Genomic DNA, 23934 nt, shown 5'->3' with positions numbered 1-23934 from the left:
GGGTTGGATCGTTGGCGAGACAAAACAAGACATTTGAAGACATCACATTGGGCTCAGGGACGTTGTGATGGGTGGACCATAAAGCAACACATACTAATGTGCCTTCTTAACACCGACTCCACCGACTCACTCTGGCTAACGGCCAATCTGACTCAGAGAGCAGAGCAGAGCAGTTCCAGGATAAAAGTGTCTCCCGGGCAGATACAAGTAATTAAACATTGGGGCTAGTGTATAGATATGTATGTATGGCATTATATCGCCGTATCAGTGTGTCCTAGGGTGCATACGAGCATCTCTGTTAAATGAGAATGTGCGCTTGCTTTTTGCCTCGTGCGTCGGCTGCCACACGTGTTTGCACTTGCGTTGGTTCTGGAAGGAGAGAATAAAATAAAGGTGGATGATGGCTGTGTTAGATGGAGACCGCATCCGTCATTGTTAAACCCAGAGGTGCCACTTACACATTTCTTTGGAAGGCAAATCTTATATCAGGGTTTATATCTGCTGAGTTTGCAACCAGGTGTGAGTGAGCGAGTGTGTGTGTGTGCGTGTGCTCCTTTGTGGCAGCGGGGTATGCGATATGAAGCGTATAAAAAGAGTTGCCTGAAGCAACAAATGTTTATTAGCTTTACAAACAGGATGTCTTCCTTCCCCACCGCAGACGGTGAGAAAGATGTCATGCAGTTTGTCTTTTTTTTTTAAAATTCTTTTGGGGGTGGTGTTCTTCTGTTTGTGTAAGAGTACCTTTTGAAACGGGGAGCCAACCTAAAGTACCCAAGACGTCCCGGTTTATACAAGTACATTGATAATGAGTTGTTAAACTTGCTGGTTTAACTGTTAAATGCCTGAGTGGTTAACATTTACTGGGGCTGACAGGAGAGCTGCTTCCAGTCAGCCAGGTTCAGATGAGCTGCCTCTGGCCCTGTTTATAAGCTGGTCTCAGAGCAGCTTCACATTGCACGTAGAAAAATTCAAAACGCTTATGTCTGACAAGATGCACATTCTGCCACATGCGGTTATTCACACGTTAGTCATGATGTGGTGTTTTATATAGCTTTGTCATCTCTGCCAACTGGGTAAAACAGGTGCTGTTTTCACCCCGTTCACACAATATCTGAACTTGTTATAAATTCATTTGCACAAACCTTTGTCAGATGGTTGGTCATGGGGAGAGGAAAAATGTGATAAATAATGCATGCAGGTTGGCTCAATGTGGCATGTGGCAGTTGGTGTGGCTTGTTATTCGAAAGGAACATATCTTAACCAATTTACCAACACAGAGGCACGCTGACGGCTACTAATTCATACGGGTCCTTTTGATCCATTGGTTTCCATATGCTTCTACCGGGTGTGGAAATATATCGACACACTTTAAACCATGTCTGCATTCATTTTTTCAAGTTAGCACAACCTTTTGAAATCAATCTGTAGTTAAACACACACCAATTATGGAATTTCAGTGAAACTGGATTGAAAACAATACGCCGGACATGTTCACTTTGATGGATTGCACTCAAGAAACCGATGAAAACCAGTGGCTACCTGGACAGTAAGAAAAATAAATTCATGAAGTTGAAAGAGTGGTATGATTCTTTTAAAAGCATCTTGTTTGTTTCTCCCTCCTCCTCCTCCTTCCTCCATCATTACTTTTAAGTTTCCCCATGTAAGGTAGATGCTTTTCTTGTTTTCTTTCCGTCATCCTTATCTTTCAGTGAGATTTGTGACGCTATTTTTGATTAGTGGTTTCAAGTAGAGAAGAGACACTGAAACAATAGCCTGTTATCCGGGCTCATTCCAGTGCTATTGATTGAAAAGAGAGGCGTTTGAAGTTGTTGAAATAATGCCATCAAACTTTTGAGTCTAAAGCTGGCTCTCCATAATTGGCCCAATCAAACAACATGATGGTACTTAAGAGCTCATTTCCATTTTAGGCATAACTGTTTTTTTCCTTCCAAAAACATTTGCGCAGTGCAAGAAAGGCAGCACTTATAGCCACTTAAGTATCGATTTGATTATCAATGTGGTGCTGTGACAATTGTCACAGAATGTAAGAACGTGGCAAGAGACGGAAGGATCTCTTTTCTATTCCCGACACACTCATTTAAATGTGTGAAAACTGTGTGAACTTCACGTTTTGCCATCTAGCCGTTATGATAATTTTTTGCATGAAATATAAAGGTATGGTTTTTTTTTTTCTTTTTAACTACCTAGAGGCTGAAGAGGAAACAAAAATGGCGCGTCTCTGTATGGTCATGGGAATGTTGAAATCATCTCAAAGGCATTTCAAATTCGGTCAGGATTCAAAGTTTGCGTTGCCACACCCTGATGCCCACCCCGGCCTCTCCCCTGTCCCAAATAAGAATGGCAGATGGGGGCTCCCCACCCAAAAAATGTTTAGCTCATGTGTGGTCTTCATTGCCCAGCAATCTTTGCCCACGCCATCTTGAGTCAGCTGTTACCAAATGCTTCCCATGTGATCGTCGGCCTCAGCTGACACAACAGCGAGTGCAGCGTCTAGACGGCGAAGCGGAATGCAATAACTCAACATCCTAGATGTTTAGTTGATGTAGCTCTATGGAAATGCTGTATGGTGAGAGTTTGCCGTTTGTCCTAAGTTTTGTCGCTCATTATTTCCCCGTCTTGTTACGGAGCACCTATCCGTCTCTCTGTTGGGGGAAACACGGGTGCTGTGCAGCGGTCTGATTGTGGCGCCGTGTGCTCCCCCTTGTTGTTTTCCGTGCCTGGCGGCTGCACTCTCCGGTTGCACGCACACTTCTTTGCGTCATAAGCACTGGAAACACTGTCTTTTGTGTGCGCCCATGACAAGAGGCCTTTTGTGCTATTGTCTTTTTTTTTTAAATATCGTAACATTGTTGCCTGAACTGACCCAAACGATAGAAGAAGAAGAAGAAGAAGAAGAAATGCGAGCGTCAGCTTGACATCATCCTCCGACCGCGTGGTAGATATTCATGGAAGGGATGGGTAATGAAGAGACAGGCCATTCGTAGGTCAGTGTCGGGACCGAGATGTCCTATTAGTCCCGGATCAATAGAACTGGATGAGCCGTGTGTGGTTGTGCTTGTGGACTTTGTTGCATCAGGTGCTCCCAAAAGGTCAAGTCAAATACCGGTTGCTAGTGTCTACTACCAACAAGGAAAGTAATTGCCTTGTCATACAGACTTCACAGTCTGCTACAGAATCTCACACCCAACTACCACTGCAGTTTTACGACAACCCCACTGTCCTCTGTTATCCTCCATTGGAGCGGTCGCAGGAGATCAGGGAAAACTTAAGATTGAAATGACTTTCATTGTTAGTTGTAGTTTTGAATAATCACAGTTAATCTTTTTAAAATTTCTAATGCTGATCCACCCGCCTTTGACCCAGATCTGAGCTGTGGTGTCTCTCCAATCCACATGGGGAGATGAGTGACTGTGAAGTGTTAAGTTCAGTTCTTGAGGGAGACTTCCTGCCTGCCACAGTGAATCAGGAAAGTGTCCGGAGCCGGTGCAGAGGCAGCGCCTGCTTCGTGTCTGATTTTTGACTCTTCAGCAGCCCTGTCTTCTGTTCCACATCAAAGCTTCCTGCCAGGATCGCACGGCTGTGCCCGTATCTCGTGTTTCGTGATAACAACTGTTCCCACCCGGCTCACCGGCTGCAACATAAACGGGAGACCAGAGACAGAGTTGAAAGTGATACATGAGCACATTTATTTAAAGACCATGCAAATTAAACTAAACAAACACGGAGAGTCTGTAATGGGTAATGTCCGCATGTGTGAAAAGGTCTGAAATAAAATCTGCATCCGTGTCAGAGATCCATGTTCAGGTGCTGAGTCGTTATAGCTGCAACTCCCCCAGGCTAAGGTGTGCCCCATCAGTTGATGTTCAAAACAACCCGAGAGACAAATTGAGCTGAGTTGAAGGGAGGGGTCACACAACCCAACAATAACCTCAGGCCATCTCTAACTGTTCTTTTAAGATGATTTGCATGCATCGTTGCCTCTCCCCACTCAGATGGTAGCCTACTCAAGCTGCCTCCTCCTCCTCCTCCTCCAGTGAATAGCCCCTGACCTCCCTCCCCCACTCTTTCCCAAACAATGCCCAGCCCACCTCTTCTTCAAAGAGAACTAATTAGAAATTGGCCTCAAGGGTGATCCAAACCAGATATTTCCATTGTCCTTGCAGTTTCAAAGCGAGAATCTGTGTTTTACAGCCACATCTACCTTGGACTGGTTTACTAACACCTTCCTTACCCAGTTGAAAGACCCAGCCCCCTTCCTCTTGGGATTTGGTCTGCTCCTCCTCCCCCTCTCTGCTGTTTTGTGTTGATGACTGGCCGGCAAGAGAAGTCCACACACACACACACACACACACACACACACACACACACACACACACACACACACACACACACACACACACACACACACCGAGCTGCTGTCCTGCGGTGCAGCCACACTCCCCTGCTCCACGCTTGATCCTCCACCAGAGCAGATCCCACGCTGGTGGGATGCACAACTAGGCGGCGTAACCATGGCCACCGCTCCCCACCTGCACACCGCTGATCCATATTTAGTGGCACACGCTCGGCCCGGTGGGCATGCGCATAAAGAGAACCAAAAAAAGCATGTTTAACCCCTCGCCCCTTTTTTAAAAAAAAATGCAATAATGAAGAGCACCTCACTCACTTTGCCACTATGTTTTGGTAATGTACTTATTTTCTGCCGAACACTGACCAAAGAGGTGTGTGTGTGTGTGTGTTTGCTTGCTTGTGCATAAATGCATGAATTTACAAGCGCATGTCTTTTACTCCCTGAAAGGCAAAATGACTGACAATGGCAGAAAACAAAGTCTGTTTGTAGTGGACTAATTAATAGTTAATTAGTTTCCTTTCCAATCTGCAGCCTAATGTGCAAACGTTGGAACTGATAGCAAGCTGCCAGTCATACAAAAACAAACCACTGTACATAAAGTAGATACAGCTGTCGGGCTTAATTGTGCACAAGCACAAGATGGATAATGACCGAAGATAGCTGAGTGTTTTTATAGCCTCGCATTCTTTTACAACAATTAACGAAAACATTCAGTCGACTCTGCTGGAACAGTTGACAGGATATTATGATTTGATCTTTTTTCTTTTGTTTGGGGTTGATTTGAGACCACAGTGCTTTGTCATACAGACTGAGTGTGTGTGTGTGTGTGTGTGTGTGTGTGCGTGTGTGTGTGGGGCACACCCAGTGTGTCGGGACTGGGGGTTGGGGAGACGAGGTTAGTGGGGTAGCAGGTGTCCTTATAGAGTTAATGGATTTGGCGAAGGGAGTAGATTGAGGCACTTAATGTACTGGAAGCGCGTGTTTTTGTGTGTGTGTGTGTGTGTGTGCGTGTGTGTGTGTGTTTATAAATAAACCTCTTTGACAACTTGCCCCTGTCCCCTGTTGGGACCCCTTTGTCTTCCACACTGTCATAAACAGAAGATGGGATAGTGGTCTAAGTCTGTATGTAAGATTGATTGGCGCTTTAAACTGCTCCCCTAAACACGTCCATGCGTCCCGCAGCATCTTCTCGTCATCGCATAAAGACCGACTTTAACCATCTGGTACACTGTAAATGTTTTCTAAGCGCTCAATGACCCACATAATTGTCGATTTGACAAGACAATACGCAAACCATATCACTCTTATCTCCTTTATTTTCAATATCTTCCAAGTCATGGCGTGATATTGTCCAAACGTTAGTGAGAAGAAGGGACTGCCCTTTTGAGAACTGCACCTTTTGCCCAGTGCCTTCAACTGGGGGCTTATAGTCCAAGATCTATGAATTCATAAGCGAGTTGGCAGGGGCATTCATGAGGAAAATGATGGAATAATGATTTCCTCCCGTAGTATTTTCTGTGTTGAGTGAAAGTCGTGTATTCATGTGCAGTATAGTGAGCCTGTATTTGATCTGTGAATAATTGATAACTTGTGTGACCCGGCTGAGCCTGCCATTGTTCATCCTGATGACCGTAGGCGTCACAGTCCAACGAGTTCATCTTAAATAACTTTTTACAGAGGCAAATAAGGGAAATATTGCTACCCAGCTCCATTTTCTCATTGTCTTTCTCGCTGCCTCCCTGTCTATGAATTATTTATTCACAATTAGGTTGGTAAGGAACTGCCTTCAAGTACCAACACAATTTTTCGGCTTTAATTATATTTATATGTCAAGACGTAGCCGTAGCTGTGCCATATGTGACTGTGGTGTAGTAACTGAGTTATAGCTCAGTGCAGGCTTACCCTCTGGACTGTTGCTGCACAGATAACTAGCGCGAGTGGCGTAATCATCCTCTAATGCAGTTCCAAAGTAATCACGTTAACGTTCCTTCACCTTCCGCGTGGAGGGATGGAGCGATGACGCTACATAGCATTTGATAATCAGTAGCTTCGCCAGGATGAGAAGGAGTATATTTAGTCTGGCATTGCGATAAATTTGTCTTAAATTGCTTTGAGAATTGTTATTTAAAAAGGTTTGGATGAATCACTGCCTGCTGATTATCTGTTTCAAACAATCACTCGGCGTGAAACAATAAAACTCTAATGCTGTTTTTCTTTCGTGGACAAACGGGAAGGCGAAGCAGCTGAGGGTGTAGGAGGGAGGATGAAGAGGCAGCTGTTCGACAGAGGAGGATGGATTATTATCGGCTCCTTGTTGTTTGACACCATCGACAAACGGGAGAAAATATGAATCGTCCCGCATGGAAAGATCCCACTTCTCTACGCCCACTTACTTGTATAGTGAGGGCCACAGCCACCTGCAGTGTACAGTTACACATTAACACAGATGTTTGAATTAGCCTTAACCCCCCCCCCCCCATTGCCTCTTTCCTGGTCTCACCAGCTGTTATGAGCAACATTGCAGGTGGGGTCATGACTGTTGTGGGGGGGAAGGGGGGGGGGGCCATAAATTAGGACTAGTTAGCATAGTGAGAGAGGAGAGGACAGCATGACCCAGGTGTGACTCACAGCAGGGGTCCCAGTTAAGAGCTGGAGACGGTTGAGTCACAGACATGGAGATTTTAAGACAAGTTGACATGGACTAGGTTTCCTACTGCTGAGACTCCAAAGCAAAACTACTCCTGGTTAAAACGGAGACTGGCTGTGTCCAAGGGTGGCACAACACATTTTTGGCCACCAGCACTAACTTCCCGATGTCTTGTTGCTGTACAGACTTCTGCTCGCAGCCAAGGAATAACGCTCTGTATGATATAAGTTAATAATGAGCTTTAAATGTGCTTGAAGGCGGAATTTGTTACCTTTCAACAGAGCTAAGCTAGCAGCTGTAGCTCCATATGTAGCACACACACACACACACACACACAGAGAGCAACGTCATTCTTTGCGTCTAACTCTCAGCATGTAAGTGAATACGTTTATTTTCCCAAAATGTCAAACTATGTAAAAAAAAAAAAAAAAAAACACACCTCTGGCTCAGTTTAGAAAGAGTGGCAGAGAGAAGAACTGTGCAGCATTTGCATGAAAAGTTAGAGCCCCGGTAGAGCTAGTGGGAGGGAGCGTGTAGTACACATCTTTATTTTTTTTAATGTTTGCTATTGTTTGTTACCTTTTTGCCTTCTGGCCCTGAGCGAATCCTTCCGCGACATGTAACCGTTTTCATCTTGCGATCCCGGCATGTAACCGTAACCGCACCACGATGAAATCCTGACAGACAGTATTATCCCCTTCATCTCCGCTTGTTCTCGCTCTGATTAGAGCTGCATCGATGTAATGTGCAGTTGTTGTCACTGTTTGTCAGCTGTTATATTGGCCTGCGGGCCGGTCTAGCTGGCCCTCCTAATGGAGGTTAGCACTCTTTCTCCCTTTCTGGCTGTGTGCATCATGTCAGACGCTCGCACACAAGAGTGTCATTACTGCTTCCCAGCTGACAGGAGTCCAACAGCTTGAATGTTTTCCCTTGAACACTGAAAATCATTTAGCTTCCTCTTCAGCACAGAAAGGAACATGCAGTCTCCGTCTTAAAAAAAACACAAGAAACCCAGTTAATAACTCTGCAGTGGATATGGGGGGGGGGGGGGGGGGGGGGGGGTTGTTGAAATATTTACAGCTGGCAAAAAGGCCCAGAGGTTGTCCGTGACGGATTCCCACACTCTGAAGAAGCAGGTGATGCTTATCAGCGCGGGACGGACAAGCAGTGGGAAAGAGCTCGCGAGAATGAAGCCAGACTTGTAATATTTGACACGGCCTCGAGCACATCAATCGAAGATCCTAGAATCTGAGAAAATCTGTGGGGAAGAACGCGCGGAGAGTCTCCTCGCTCCATTACATGGCTTGCATTCGGATGACATGCCCGCATGGGGCCGTGTACAGTGAGTGAGCAAAGGCTCAACTTCTTTCATGTCAAATTTTAAAAATGAGAGGGGAAATGAAAGAAATGGGAATAATAATAATCGTGCAGGGTGCAATACATTGGTCGCACACAGGTGTATTTTGTTGGGTGATTCAGGCACGACTCGTCTTGTACCATACCCTCTATAAATGGAAAGGTTTCCCCCTTTCTACGGCTCTTATCTTCCTCCCTCCAGTTTTCACTCATCCTCGAATCTCTCTGTCTCCCTCACACTGGTGCTCTCTCTGGTAATGATGTTAACAGGGTCAAATGCTTTCGGGGGCCTAAGGGGAGAAAAATGCTGAGTGATTTTTGGAGAATGGTTAACCAGGGCTGAGAAGTGCGGAGAGGGAACCGCTCTCATGTTATTCATCTTTCTCCAGCGTTTATTTCTCCTGATCTCGGCGTGTGTCTGCAGCATATAAGTCAGTGGTACACTTGTATATTCACTTAGTTCTGTGCATTTGTGTGGCGTTCAGCACCCTGGAGGCAGCTGTCGTTTTCTCTTTAGCTTCCCTCCTCGTTCCTCTTTTTTTCCTTTCCTCTCGCCATGCCATCCTTTTCCTTTGCTCATACCTCCCTGTCTGAGCATTTTCACAAGATTTCAGATCTGTGGGATGAGTCTGAACCTCCCTTGGGGAGAAAGGACATTGACTAGGCCCTTTTCTCCCCTGTCTACCAAGCACGTTCATAATTAATTCATATTTCACTAGCTGGAGTTGCTTCAGTTCTCCCACTCTTCAACTTTCCCCCGAAAGTTTTTGTAGAAAAGTTGGGTGGTGGAGGCTGTTCATACGCACCAATCTAAAATCAATTGGCCAGGTAATGCTCCTCCTTCATTCCCTGCACGCATGCACAGAAGCAGGAACCAGTTGTTGCTACGACTAGTAATCAAAAACGTCATTAGTTTAGGTAGTACTGATACTGTTTTCTGTTTTTGTCTAAACATTCACGTCTGTCTGTTTTGAAGTAGGAATCAAAGCAAAATGAGAAGATGTGATGGACAGATCAAATCTCTTCCTTTAGCACATCTTCACACTGTGAATGTCCTCTTTATTACTTACACCCTGCAGTGTCTTTATTACACACCTTTCTTGGTGTATAATTATCATGTGTCGTAGAAGAGCGACGGTGTGAGGAGGCATGAATGCTCTTGGCCTCCCTGCTGCTTCCACTGAGAATAAGACACTGGCCACAAATGATTGGATTAGTATTTAACCCCCCCTTCCACTTAGCATAATCCCCTGTGTGTGTGTGTGTGTGTGTGTCTGTCAATGCAAGGGGTTGAGGCAAGACTTGCATATGTTTTCTAACTAAATATAGGCTACAAAGCAACATATAGAAAAGTCAGTCAGTCAGTCAGTCAGTCAGTCAGTCAAACAACAAGGTCAGTTAGAGAAGTTGTCCGCGGTCCTTCTCCATCATCATGACATGGGACGCATGATTCCTGTGTCCGGTCAACAAGCCGTGCGGGAAGCGATTGGCAGCGAAGATGAGCGATGAGAACAAAGAAGAGGGAAGCCAGACAGGCTGAGAGGGGGAGGGGGGGGGGGGGGGGAGTGAGAGAGACGGGTAGAAAGACATCCAGGGAATGCAGAGATGGAGATGAGTGTTAATAATAGAAAATCCGAGGCCTTGTTGAGCAAATATGGGCACTCTGCGATCGAGGCGGCACAGCCAGAGGTGAAGAAGTGGGGGGAGGTTGCGGGCACGGGATTATTGCAGAAAGGCTGGCGGAATATAGCGATCAGTTGAAGGTCTGCTGGGTTTTTGGTATGTCATTGTCAGCCGTTCTAAATAGCCTGCAGAGCGATGGGCACTTTGAAGTTTCACGGAGCTGCTTAAATCCTGTCTGAAAAGAGCCAGAGAACAGCTAGTCACAAAGAGGAGACAGGGATATATAGAGAGAGTGGAGGGGAGGGCGAGAAGGAAGGGAGGATTGATGACGGGTGAAACATGCAGGAAGGGAATGAGCGTAATCAGAAGTAAGTCAGGGAAGCTTGTTTCGGGAGGATGACAGGAGACAGGCAAGAGGGGGAAAGCTCTTAGTGCACCAACACAGTACGGGTAGTATGCTTTTGCTTTTTTGGTGTTGGTGGTAGTGGTGGTGGTGGGGGGGGGGGCTGTATGAGTAATATGTCTCCAGCAGTTCTGGATGAGTAGCTGCAACATGAGAAGCAGTGATGCAGCGGTACAGCCCTGACCTGATCTGAGCTGGATGTGGGTAGACCGGGCGCCGCCAGATTAGCACACTGACATCACAGTGAAGAAAGACAGGAAACCAAAGTCTGAGTCAGAGTAGATGGCTGCCTCTTACCTAATGCATCCCATAGTATATGCTCAGCCAGATTCAGTCAGCGCACTTCACCGCAGACCTTCTGTCAATCTCCATTTTTATATCCAGGGCGGTTTGGTTAGCTAACTTTCTCTGTAAATGCCAGTGGCCAAATGTTTTGCAGGTTATGGCTTCTTTATTTTTTAACAGCAGTGTGGTACAGCAGTATGTGTTGTTTGCAGATGTGCCAGAAAACAAAATGATTATGTTATTATGTTTATTGTATGAGAGAATCAGGGGAGGTGTTATATTATTCAGCAGGACTGCATAAAAAATGTAAGCAGTGTGCAAGTGGGAAGTTATATTAATAAGTACAGAATTATTAAAGGGTACATTAGGAGAACTAGTTGACCGGGTTTATAATTTCAAGCCCCATTTAGATCTTTATAATATTCCTATAGGGACATATTTGGGACATTACAGTCAATTTAATCGGGACAATATTCTTGGATTGATCTGGTTTCAGTTGGTAGTCCGAGTATGGCTCCCAGAGGCTCATCTGATGTCTGATACGTCACATTTGTTAATGTTGTTTTTACTGAAACTATAATATATTATGATGTTCCTGCTGTAGCTTAAATGCAGACATTTGAACTTTTTCCCTTTTTCCTTTTAGAACAAGGTTAACATTTAAAGTTGAGACATTAATGAGTAGAGTTTAATGATTCATTTGCTGGTTATATTTGGGGGTCCTTTAGGAGAAATCAAGCCATAAGGAATGATAACTTTAATGGATTTTCACTTTGGGATGCCACTGGGACAGAATTCAAATCCCATCCAATCGAGGCCACACACCGGGTACTTAAGACATTATATTTGTAAAGATTCTAACTGCTTGTGAGTGGAATGTGTTTTAAGAAAACCAAGCAATCAATAAACAAAAGACCTGGAGCTCCAAAGCGCAGGAAGGGAAGTAAGACATGTGATCTACGGACGCACGGAGTCACGCACGCGCGTGAAAAGGATGGACTTTCATTAATAACCATGAATGAAAGGTGAGGGATGTTGTGGAAGTGTGAGAAAAAAAAAAAGTTACAAACGCTGTTCTGGTGAATAATTAATGCCAAGTTTTGGTCCCACAGACACAGCATCTTACAGACTTTCTCGCTCTCACTCTCACATGCACACACACAAACACAGCTGCAATCCCTAGTTGCTGGTGCAAACAGGAAACAGCGTACTTGTCGCTCTGTCTGGATTTGGGGGTGTATGTGTAAGTGCTCTGTTGTCTCCAGCCCCAATGAGAGGGATGTTTGTAGTTGTTCCCTGAATGGTGAATGCTGTGTGTGTGTGTGTGTCTGTGTGTGTGTGTGTCTCTGTGTGTGTGTGTGTGTGTGTGTGTCTGTCAATGCAAGGGGTTGAGGCAAGACTTGCATATGTTTTCTAACTAAATATAGGCTACAAAGCAACATATAGAAAAGTCAGTCTCAGTTCTCCGATAGCTCCAGTGCTCAGTATACGGCTCATAGTTCACTCCACTAATGACACGTTTAGTTTTCCGATGACAACAACTCATTACAATTAGCAAGTTGCAGTTTTGACCTCTGGCAGTACAGCGTTAATATGTATTTGAACTGCACCTACTGTCATTATATCTTTTTTTCTGTCAGGGATAACAAAGTATATCCTATTTGTACATATAATTATTATAAATAACAAACATTTTTCCTAATGCTTTCAAACGTACAGCATTTCTTTTGCCATTTCTGTACAGATGTGTCTCGTTACATTTCAGCGACCATATATGCAGACACTGATATATATTGAAATCTATAATTATGAATAATTGCACAAGACACAACAGTGTTTATTGTTCACTTCATTAATACTCTCTGCAGCTCGACACATTTATGTGCCCGACTTGTGTTTTAGCAGCTCACGCTGACCCCTCTGCTCTCTCCCAGATGGCCGCCTCTCACCTCCAGTGGGATTCTAGCTGCAGCGTTGTCCGTGTGCTGAAGGGTTAATGCGACTGTGTAATAGCAGTGGGCGTGACTGGATGACAGCTGTTCAAAAGAGTCCCTGTGAATGTTTCAAGTAGTTAGTGGTGTGCGTTTGTGCACACCTCACCCTCAGTAAGCACGCTCCAGAACGCTTAGCTGCACATGTCACTCTATTTCTGTATTTTCTCAGAAGATGTGAGGTGCATAAACTCTGCCAATGCTAAATATTTAAACTGCAGTTTTGTAACCCATGTTCTCTCTTTCCTCTTTCCCGGCCCTCACCTCATCTCTCTCTCTCTCTCTCATCACTCTCATCTCCGCCTGTAGCCGGTGTTGCCGTGGCTCAGAGAGTCGTGACTGTGCAAAGTGGACCGCTGGTACGGACTGAGGGCTCTCACGTGACCATCATGTGCAACGTGAGCGGCTACAAAGAAGGGGTGGAGCAGGACTTTGAGTGGTCCATGTACCTGCCGTCAGCATCGGACAGGGAGATCCGCATCGTCAGCACAACACAGACAAACTATGCCTACGCCGTGTATGCGCAGAGGGTCAATAGCGAAGAGATCTATGTGGAGAGGCTGAGCGGCGACTCGGCTGTGCTCCACATCACCAAAGTAGAGGCCAAGGACCAGGGTCTGTTTGAGTGTTACACACCCAACACAGACGGGCGGTACCTGGGATCCTACAGCGCACGCACCAACCTCACTGGTGAGTCTCTAAGCACACACACACACACACACACACACACTGTCAATATACAGATGAATCCCCTGTCATCACATATGCTGTAATGTATCTGTGCTGTGTCTGATCAAGGTGTTAAAACAAAAAAGCCCACAAGGAAGCCACTGTTAGCGCTGTTAGCTGCCATTAGGAGACAATAGAAAATGCTCTCAATCGCTTATTTAGCACCTTTATGTAAAAATGCAGGGCCTCCCTTGAGTCATTTTGATACATGTTGTGCCTTTTTAATGTTGCATATTCAAATCAAATTTACAATAAAATGTTCTGCTCGGGGCCTTTAGGGCCCATGAAAGTCTGGGGCCTGTGGTGCTGTGAACTTGAATGTGGTGGCTCGTTCGAGATGTGTAAGTCCAAAGTCCACGTAAAACCTAGGCATTAGTCGTATCGCAATCAGATCGGCGACGGTCACGCATAGGAATCAATAACCAGGACCCTCGAGCTGCGATCTGTGAAGGAGTGTGATGAGAGGAAGTGTTGCACTCCTTTTTAACACAAAGTCCCACCTGTTATGTTCGGCCCGGGGAAAAACCTATCTCTCTCATATCTCCCTCACACACACACACACACACACACACACACACACACACACCCACACACACTCGCACAAACTCACATACCTCCTTCCCCACCTACTGAATTCTTCCCTTGCCCGGAGCTGTTTCAGTAACGCATCCGGTGTGTTGGCGTGATGTGTGACTGTTTCAAACAGCATTAGTTTCTGTCTTCTTCTCCTGCTCTCTCTCTCTCTCTCTCTCTCTCTCTCTCTCTCTCTCTCTCTCTCTCTCTCTCTCTCTCTCTCTCTCTCTCTCCCAGAGACATATACAGATCCACCCAACAGGTCCGCGCAGTATTAAAGACACAGCTGTCATAGATAGATATTCCACTCACTTCATGCCTGACATGGCGGACCTTGCTCACAGGGTCAAAGTTCAAACCAAATGCTTGTTGGGGGAAATTCTAGTTATTTTGTGTATATTGAAGCCACTCACTGCAAACGGAGAAATACGGATATTGTACTGCTTACTTTTGGGTCTGCGACTGGTCAGGCTGCAGTTCGGAAGCGACTGTGCGCTCTGCTTTTCATCGAATTTGCATTATTATCAGGACCTCAGCCGTTGCGTTTTCTAGCATGGGCAGTATGATCTGAATGTGGGGCAAGGCTCTGTTAAACAGCACTGCTGATAGCACACCATATTTATAGAAATGCATGCGAGGGAGCTGTGTGTGAGCGGAGGTGTTGAGGGACTGTTATCGGAGCCTTTCTGTGTCTCTAACCTCTTAACCCAGTTGCAGAGGTCAGGGGCTCGCGGCAGGGTTTCTCCCCTCTTTTCTTTGCTGTGCACTTGAGTCCCTCTGTGAATCCCCGACAGCTGCACGCCTCCTTGGACCGCGGTGGGCAAACAATGATTCCATGTCCTTTCTCCCCTCCCCCTCCTATCCCTCTCCTCTTCCTCGTTCCACTGTCATCTATATGTCTGTCTCCATTCATCAACCCTGGCCTCTTTCTCCAATTTGCTCTTGCTGTGATGTGTGTGCGTGTGTGTGTGTGTGTGTGTATATATATATATATATATATATATATATATATATATATATATATATATATATATATATATATATATATATAATGACAACAACCGTTGCTGATGCTGCCTTTGAGAATATGTGTGTCAAGGGTGATGTCAAAGAACAGCCACAAGCAGGGGAGTATTGTGGGGACCATATGGGAGGAAGGCTATGAGATAGAAGGGCAGCCAGAAGTGTCCGTGTGAGTCACTGTGTGTGTGTGTGTCTGTGTGAGTCACTGTGTGTGTGTCTGTGTGAGTCACTGTGTGTGTGTGTGTGTGTGTCCGGTGGTGGGTTGTTGGGTTAATTGTAGGCATAGAAGGCCACACAGTAATCTGTGTCCTGAGCGCCACATTAAGGCGTACTCACAAGGATCTGTTTCTTTTATCCTTTGGTAGCTCTCTGTACAAATCGCAGAGGAGGATCATTATTGTGTAACGTAATAGTTTCTCCCGTGCACCTGGACGGCGTTCTCTTTTTCATATGTTGTGTTGTCTGTCAAATGGAATCAGACCCCTGTGCTGTGCATGTGGTTGATCACCTGGAAAGGCGATCCCTGCTTCTCTTTGCATGAGCAAGGGAATGAGCAGAGAGACATCAAGTGTCTGCGTATCTTGTTATCCTCTGTGATACTAAACTTCATTCAAATGAAAATGCACCTCTTCCCCCCCGAAGTGCCGATACTGCCGATAGGCAGTGCTGTATTATTCCACCTGTGAGAAGAGTCATTGGCCATCATGACACAACTACTGGATTATGTCCACTAAATCAGAGGGTGACGCAGAGATGCAGGGAAATCATTATCTCCTAATGCAGAAAAGGTTAGATTTGACATTTCCAATGTTATTTTACCGGTGTAATGACGGAGTGATTGACTCATAAGGATGCCTGTAAATTATATAAATTGGCTCACGTTCGTGCAGCGTCTATAACCAATCGTTTTAAAACCCAAACGAATCTGTGCGTTGTGTAAAATCTGGTAGTGAAGGAAAAACCCGTAGAGAATTATGCCCAGACTTCAGCTCAAAAGCGATTCATCACGTATTAAAGTTGATGGTTTCACAGCTGAAGTGTTTTTGGTTCAGTCTCACTGGTCTCACCGTTTGTTTCCAGCAGCTGCAGGCAGCCTGCTCCGCACCACACAGCAGGCATACTGGAGCATTCAATAGCTAAAGTGCCCGATATTTGCCTCAGGAGTTGGTGGAGAGTCAAACACAGTTTAAGTAAAGTGACTGTTAGACTTATATTCATCAAGTGTCCAGAAACACGACTTCATTTTGACTGTTGGCACAAACCGCCCTCTAAAAACCTCTCGTCTGTGCAGCCCCACTTTGCCACGGAGAGAGAGAGAGAGAGTGGCTTCAGGTCAGGCACACATCGCTAAACATACATCACTCCACATCCTTCCGTGTTCACACGGCTTCACTAGATTGAGAAACCGAGGAGAGTAAACCACACTTGAAGTGTTCATCTTAATGAAGGGTTGCTTCTCGAATGCCACACGAATGCCTCGGTGCGACGCTTTTTTCTGCATTTGATGTGTTTTTTTTGATTGGCAGTTCTGAAGTTTCAGCGCCGGCATGAGCTACAGTATACGATAAGAGAGAACACAGTGGCAGCATTCTCCTTTAACCAGCAGCAGCGGACCCATTGGTAAATGAATACAGTTCAAATGAAAGCTTTATTTCTTCTTTTCTTCGAAAAAGGCATTATTTCCCATACCCTTGCATTGTGTGTCTGTTTACTGGACAAGTTGCAGTAAAGTGTTGCACTCGGCATGCATTTAAACCTGGGTGTTGGGAAGCAATTTGAGGCCTCAGTCTGTTGTATTTGTGTGTGTGTGTGTGTCTGTGTGTTTGTTTGCACATGTACATGTGTGTGCGTTAGTTTCTGCCTTCCTCCTACACATCAGATTGCAGAAGAAAAGGACAACAGCCTGACACGGCCATCATGGTTGTCCTTATCCTACGCACCAGCCTGTGTGTGTGAGCACGTCCAACAGCCAGCAGAACAACATGCCTCACACTGCTCAAGCTCACATATACCCTTACTGTCCTAGAAAGCACCATAGGAGTCACCGTGCTGGCAGATATACAGATTCTAGCCTCCGCATTTGGCAGCAGTGATCCATTCTCAGTCCCGTAGTAATACAGTAATAGAGCTGGGGGAACTAAAGCCTCGCTGAATTGTCAAAACTGAAACGTTCTCGTTTCTTTCCTGTTATTCGCTGCCACCGGACAGCAGTCCTTCAGATGTGTGACACTGGGGAAAAGAAAATTTGGTTTTGCAGCGAGTTGGTTTTTGAAGAACAGAAAAGGCGATGAATGGCGCGGCAAAAAAAGAGGCAGATATGAGGAAATTGAGAAAGAGAGGAATGGGGACAGTAGCGATTGTATTGGAAATGGGTAGTGGGGCGATGCTGAATGGAGCGTGTGACCAATAAATGATGAGCTCTTCCTCTCGACTCCAATGTGATTGGTTACACCTCCCCGAGGCATTACCCACAATGCATCTGGCGAAATAGGGTTGTGTCTTAAATAGTGTCGGCCTGATGTGACTCCTAAGGTTAATGCGGTTACAAACGGACATGCACGTTTTGAAATGCAATTAGACGAACTGAAGCGGCTGAGAAGGAGAGAGACAGAAGGGACAGACGAGAGACGAGACCTAGGAATTTCAATTAAGGAAGGAGGAGACCCGTTTTGGCGAATAATTTTCAGAACAAAATACCACATTCCTCCGGTCACACTTTTCAGTCTCATTACATTTATGGCACACATTGTGTTTGGTTCCAATGTTTAGTGGAAAGAGGGAATCCGTTCACTTGATGAAACCGCGGTGCCGCTGTGAGCTGTAAGCCTTGTGTGAAGCAATGCCGGCCCAAGGTCAAAATGCGGTTAGGAGTGAGTGTTTTCGAATGGGGGTAAAAAAAACAATTTCTCTTACCATTGTTGAGCCTGCTAAACATACATACAGAGTATGTGAATTATGCTTCTGCTGAGCGCAGCGTCGTGTGTGTGTGTGTGTGTGTGTGTGTGTCTCTCCCCTGCCTTTCACGAGGGGGCCAGTGCAGCCAAGTTGCACTCCTCTACTTCACTTAATGAGATAGCCCGAAATGTGGAGATGCCATCTCGCGTTCCATCTTTTGCACGCGGTGACATCGGGACCCTCGTCTTCGCTCTCTTCGTCATCAACCGAATGCCGCTTCGCTCCATCAATCCACGGCTCCCGAAGTCGATTCAGTCTGGTCCACCGCCTCGGGGCCCCCCGGCTGGCATTGGTCATGCCAGGTATATGGGTTTGTCAATACAGCTGCTCTTTGAGCTTCATCACAGGAGAAAGGCATGATGGTGATGGAAGCACGTAGCATCCGATTGGGGGAACCAGTGATTGAATAAAGACAGAGGATGTGGAGGCTCTTTGCTAAAGAAGGAGGACACATGGCTGAAGCTTTGCGTTGACAAAAGAAAGACATAGTCAGATTTACTGAGGGAAAATTAACCAGATAAAGAGTAGACGAATAGACAGGAGAAGTTGTATCTCTGTGTCTGTTGGCATTGCTTGGGACCAGAGGCCTGTGTGTGACTGGAGCATTGCATCTCCCTTGTCTCTCCCCCCCCCTCTCTGGCCTTACCATCACCTCTCAGTTTCATTTACTATTGCATTACATTCTCTGCCTTTTTTGTGTATGTGTGCACATGTGTGTAAGCACATAAGCTGCAGACCAAGCAGGACTCCAAATGGAAAGAGATTGTATCTCTATGTCTGGCTTGCCATTTCCTTGCACATCTCATCTACTTTAGCGGACAGGGGCCTCCTGCTCAATAACATTACTGCCACTTGCACCCACCATACACAGACGCACACAGAAACAACAAACACAGTCACAGCCGCACAGTGTAGCGAGCTGTCAGTCAGGACAGATGTCGCACATACAGTATAATTGAGTCTGAGAGAGACGGCGCTGTAGCTCTCCCATCAGAAGGCACCCGTTCTACTGAACATCACTGAAGAGGGCTTTAAAAACCCAGCAGATCAGTGCACACTATACAACTGCTGAATAGAACATGCTGTACGGTGACTAAAACAGTGCTGGTGGACCAAGCAGACACCTTGATACTGTGTAGTACTTTGTAGTCCTGTAGGGTAAGCTGTACTTTATTATACGTACATGTGTAGCTCGGGGACAACCAGGGTGGCTTTGGCCTTCAATGGGTGTTTTGAAAATAAATGTGTACCAAGTTTGAAATGGTATGGTCTCACAAAGGCTGTGCTCAAATGTTGGGCACTTTTAACAGTAAATATTGTCAGACTCAAAGAAGGCCGTGGTGATGAAGCTACAGGTCTTCACAGGACCTGTGAAGAACCTGCAACGACAGAATCTACACGGCACGCTCGCATCTCTCTCTCTCTCTCTCTCTCTCTCTCTCTCTCTCAAACCCGACACACTATTACTTGTGAGTCGCTGGAGGTAACTTCACAGCAGGTTTGTCACAATTCAGTCGGCGACATGAAAAAAAACCAACTAATTACATCGAAGATAATCCACTGCGATTCAGGTTGTGCGAGGTTTCCTGTTGCCGTTAAACATAAATGTGAATGTTTTTGGAGCCTGCAGACTCGCTGTCAAGCACCGCCTTGCACATTTTGGTGGTTACCCTTTTGAAAATCTAAATGATGTCAGAGATGGTCTGCATTTAGCTCATCGCCCACACTACAGAGCTAGGCTAATGAGAAAGGATTTAATGCACTAACAAATACGCGTGTGTGTGTGTGTGTTGGTATATGTTTATTAATGTTTATATAATGAACTAAAGATGTGCCACTGTTCCTCGAGTTGATTTGATTAGCTTAGCTAAGCGCTAACCCTCAGGGGCCCGCTGTCTCTTCTTTGTGAGATTAACAGAACACAGCCACAGTTTGAATATGAATTCAGCATGAATATGGATGCGAATGAATGTGCTGCTAACGAGTGTTTGTGTTCGCGTCGTTGAAATGTGTGCCAGTAAAGAGTGGAGCTCGCAGTGTGATGGCCTCCAGGACTCATGTGGTTTTGAGTGTGGTCCAGTTCTCGCACTGCTGCATTCTTTGATGTTGGCAGCTGCCATGAAGCCTTATCTGAGCACGAGGGGGACTGAAGGTACCCCTCTTTGGCACGGACACAACAACACACACACACACACACACACACCAGGCATCAGAATCCATTTACACACATTCCTATGTACACGGAGATGCACAGATATTGGTACTCATTCCCACACTAGAGGGTTGTTTAAGCACATCGACCCGTTACAGATGCTAACATGCACACATGCACACTCTCCATCTTGTCCCTGGAGATAATTGGCAAAGTTAAAGAGAAACTGCACCCAGGCAATTATTTTTATTTCTTTTGCACTGCCAACTAGTGGTTGGCATTGATGTAGCTGTTTGTGCAACACAGCTGGCTGAGGTCACAAGCACACGAGCTGCACTCCTTTTGACTTTGCCAGCATGCTGATTGTTGCATCGTGGCACTGGCTGGTAAACCCTATCAAACAGCATATGAGGTACTGCAGGTATAGTGTTAAATATCTACCGGCTCATAATCAAACACCAGCACATCGTGAAAATGCTGCAGTACATTTTTAGATTGTCTCTTTACAGCTTCTTTGACACTTCAGTGCTTTTTTTTAAATGTAGATTCAGTCATAACAAGTCATAGAGAAATACGATGCTTTTGGTTTATTGTTTACCTGCCACACAGGTTTTATGTGCCACATTGAAATGTAATGGGACCCACGGCCATTCATCTCAAACCAACACTGTGCAGGTGGGGTTTTGGAGCGCATCCATGGACCACACCTGACCACACCCACTATGATCATGGGTGCGGTCAGAGCTTCAGCAGCTGGACCTTTTATCCCTTTTTTAGTGCAACAATGCGTTTCCACCCAACAAGAAGTCCCCACCTCCTCGTCCTTTGGGCCTGTCAGTGAGGACCGCTGATGCCAGTTGAAAGATGAGCATCGCCCCCACCTCATTAGCATGCTAATCACGGCCTCATTATTTGGAATGGAAAACAGAGGTTTGGTTAAAACATCTGATGTAATGGATTCGAGTGTGGGCTGCGGAGCCAGCCGCAGGCTGTTTTCAAGTGTTGGTGTGGAAAAGTAAACGTGGAGACGCCTGGGAGGGTAAACTCATTTTGGTGAAGTGGCGACAAGGCAAGCGAGCTGATGACCCACAAGCTCTATCTCAGAGACACGCCGCTATCTAAAATCTAATAGTGCACACACACCAACAAATATCTAAAAGCTTTAGCAAAGACTTTTTACTCTGTGTGTGTGCGTGCGTGTGTCTGTGCGTGTGTGAGAGAGAGAGAAAGGGGGGCCTGGCATATGCCTAATTCCCCTCTGTGCTGGCAGCTCAGACAGACAGTTGCTCCCTCATCTGCTGCCCTGCTGGATGAGTGCCTGGTGATTGGTGCTGCCCACCTCCCTTAGCTACACTCTATTTGTTTTTTTTTTCTCTCTCCCCTCAAAGACACTGTTTCTCATACACCGACATAACACACGCACACCTACTAATACCCTGCACCTCTAGCCAGCTTCCACACCCTGCTCCACTCAACCCTTGCCTGGCAATGCGCCCTTACCAAGTGGTACTCTAGAGCTTGTCATTGTGTGTTTATGCACAACACAAAGGGCTTTTATATATGACTGTTCCTGGACTCATAAGACATTGTACCTTTTTTTTTTTTAGGGGAGAAGCCATGTGGAACTGGCAGGAAGAAAAGTCTTTGTGTGCTGATTCAAACACAGTGATATATTTTGTGAGGTTTACTTGGACACACACACAACAACACACACACACACACACATACAGAGATGGTCAGATGGCTGGGGCTATAACTGGTTCTATCCTCAGGGAAGTCTTTAATTGGTCACCACGCTTTACCATCTGGGGCTGGGGCGACGGATGGAGGGATGAAGAGAGATGGTGGGAGCTCCTGTAAGGGGTATCAAGAGAAAGAAAGAGGGGGAGAGACGGTAAGTGCAGCACAGGGATGAAGCTTATTAGTTTTAATACTTGCACCACCAGTATTATTAGAAGCATAATATACTTGATGAATGACGTTTAAAGTGGGAAGGTGTGTTTTGTGTGTCTGTGAATGTGAATCATTGCACATTTGTGTGCCTTTACAGTAGGTAGACGGGTTATTACATGTGTGTGTGTGTGTGGTAATGACTGTGGTCTGTGTGTGTGTGTGTGTGGTAATGACTGTGGTCTGTGTGTGTGTGTGGTAATGACTGTGGGGTGTGTGTTTGTGCTGATGTTGGCTTATGTTGGCAGACGGAGCAAAACCCTGCACATGTGCTAACAACCTCCAGGACAGCAGCGATGGAGAAGACACACAGACACACACACACACACACACACACACACACACAGGGGTGGCATCTGTATGTCTTCCCCTCTTCTTGAGCACGGAGTGTTTGCGGTAATTCATGTTATTTGGATAGACGAGCAGGCGGAAGATGGGGAAACGCTAAAGAAAGCGTGCAGATGAAACGAAACGTAGGAAAAGAAAGAGAGAGGAAGGGGTGGGGATGGAAGGGACATTTCATGTGTTTAAGCATGATGAGTAAATCTTTGACGCTTTAAAGGATTTCAGTCAACGATAGCTTTGCACACCGCTCTTCTCAAATGCTCTTAGGAAGATTTGTCTTTCATACTCCCACCTCTCTTCAGACTACCCCTCCTCTCACGCGTTGCCTTATAATCTCCCGCTTACTCTCCATCTCCCCAACACACTCACTCAGGCTCATTTCCTGGCTGGGCCTCAGTGAGAGGTTGTGTCATGTTGTGTGTATGCGCCCGTGCGCCCGTGTGGGTTTCCCGTGCGTCTTAGTTGGTGTTAAATCCTCCTCTCTTCTGCCTTTTGTGTAAACAGCGTCTCATATTTGAAAGCTTCTTCTCACCACAGATCCGTTTCTTATCGCAACATTCAGCCTTTTAACTCTGCGTCACCATCGTCCTGCTACAATAACAAAGCCCACTCCGTCACTCGCTGTCCATCTTTCTTTCCCTTTCTTCTCCCACTTTCTCCCTTTTTGTTGTCACACCTCTCTGCTGGTTCCATCCAGAACCTGGACACATGAGTACGAGTCCAACAGAGCAAACTGGGGAAACTTGAGGAGCAATTGGAAAAGTGCTTTAGATGTATTCCTATATATTCATGTCTATATTATTATATTCATTTCTTATCATATAGTATACTGCTAATGCTTTTTATTATTCAAAGTATTAGTTTTAATCATGTATTTTGCCGCTCAGCACATGGTAAGTGCTCAAAGTAAGTTTTTTTTTTTTTTATTAACCCAGGGTGTGCTCTTCTCCAAGCATTATGTTAATAAGCAGCACACCCCTAAGGACTGTGTATGATTCGGTGACCCAGTACAGCTGAGTCTGGAGGAAATGTTTGTGTGAACAGAGGGGAGTACCTGGCACTTATATGTGTGTGTGTGTGCTTTAGTTTGTGTACGTGTGTGTTTGTGTGTGTGTGTGTGTGCTTTAGTTTGTGTACGTGTGTGTGTTTGTGTGTGTGTGTGTGCTTTAGTTTGTGTACGTGTGTGTGTCAGAGAGCAGCTGTCCCCTCAAGCTTGACTATCTGTGTGTGTTTGGGTGTTTGGGTGTTTGGGTGGGTGAGAGACTGAGGGAGAGAAAAAGAGAGTGCCCAATTTCGATGTGCCGCTCATTCTAACTTTAGGTATAATGAGCTGTAATAGCCACAGGGGCCTGGCTCAGTTTCTCTCTCCCTCTCATACACAGAGCAGATGTCGCTCCTTTTACTAGTTTTATGACCCCCCCCCCCCCCTCGGATAAAAACAACAACAACGACAACTTGCATTGGGGTCCTTGTCTGACTGACATGTAGAGTGCAAGCTGCTTGGAGAGTGATCAGCACTCGATAAAAAAA

The 23934-nt window shown here is 45.7% G+C and overlaps 1 protein-coding gene across 2 annotated transcripts in view; it reads left to right on the top strand.

The window, feature by feature from the left end:
• Nucleotides 1–23934, top strand: part of igsf3 (immunoglobulin superfamily, member 3) — a 61763-nt gene that overhangs the window by 2525 nt on the left and 35304 nt on the right. For both annotated transcript variants that reach the window (XM_034562226.1, XM_034562225.1), the window contains one exon: nt 12987–13367. In XM_034562226.1, the coding sequence (XP_034418117.1) occupies nt 12987–13367 (381 nt within the window). The remainder of the gene's footprint in view (nt 1–12986; nt 13368–23934) is intronic.

This window comes from Cyclopterus lumpus, chromosome 21 (assembly GCF_009769545.1).
Source record: "Cyclopterus lumpus isolate fCycLum1 chromosome 21, fCycLum1.pri, whole genome shotgun sequence".
Classification (NCBI taxonomy): domain Eukaryota; kingdom Metazoa; phylum Chordata; class Actinopteri; order Perciformes; family Cyclopteridae; genus Cyclopterus; species Cyclopterus lumpus.
This window is presented reverse-complemented; position numbering and strand designations above follow the sequence as displayed.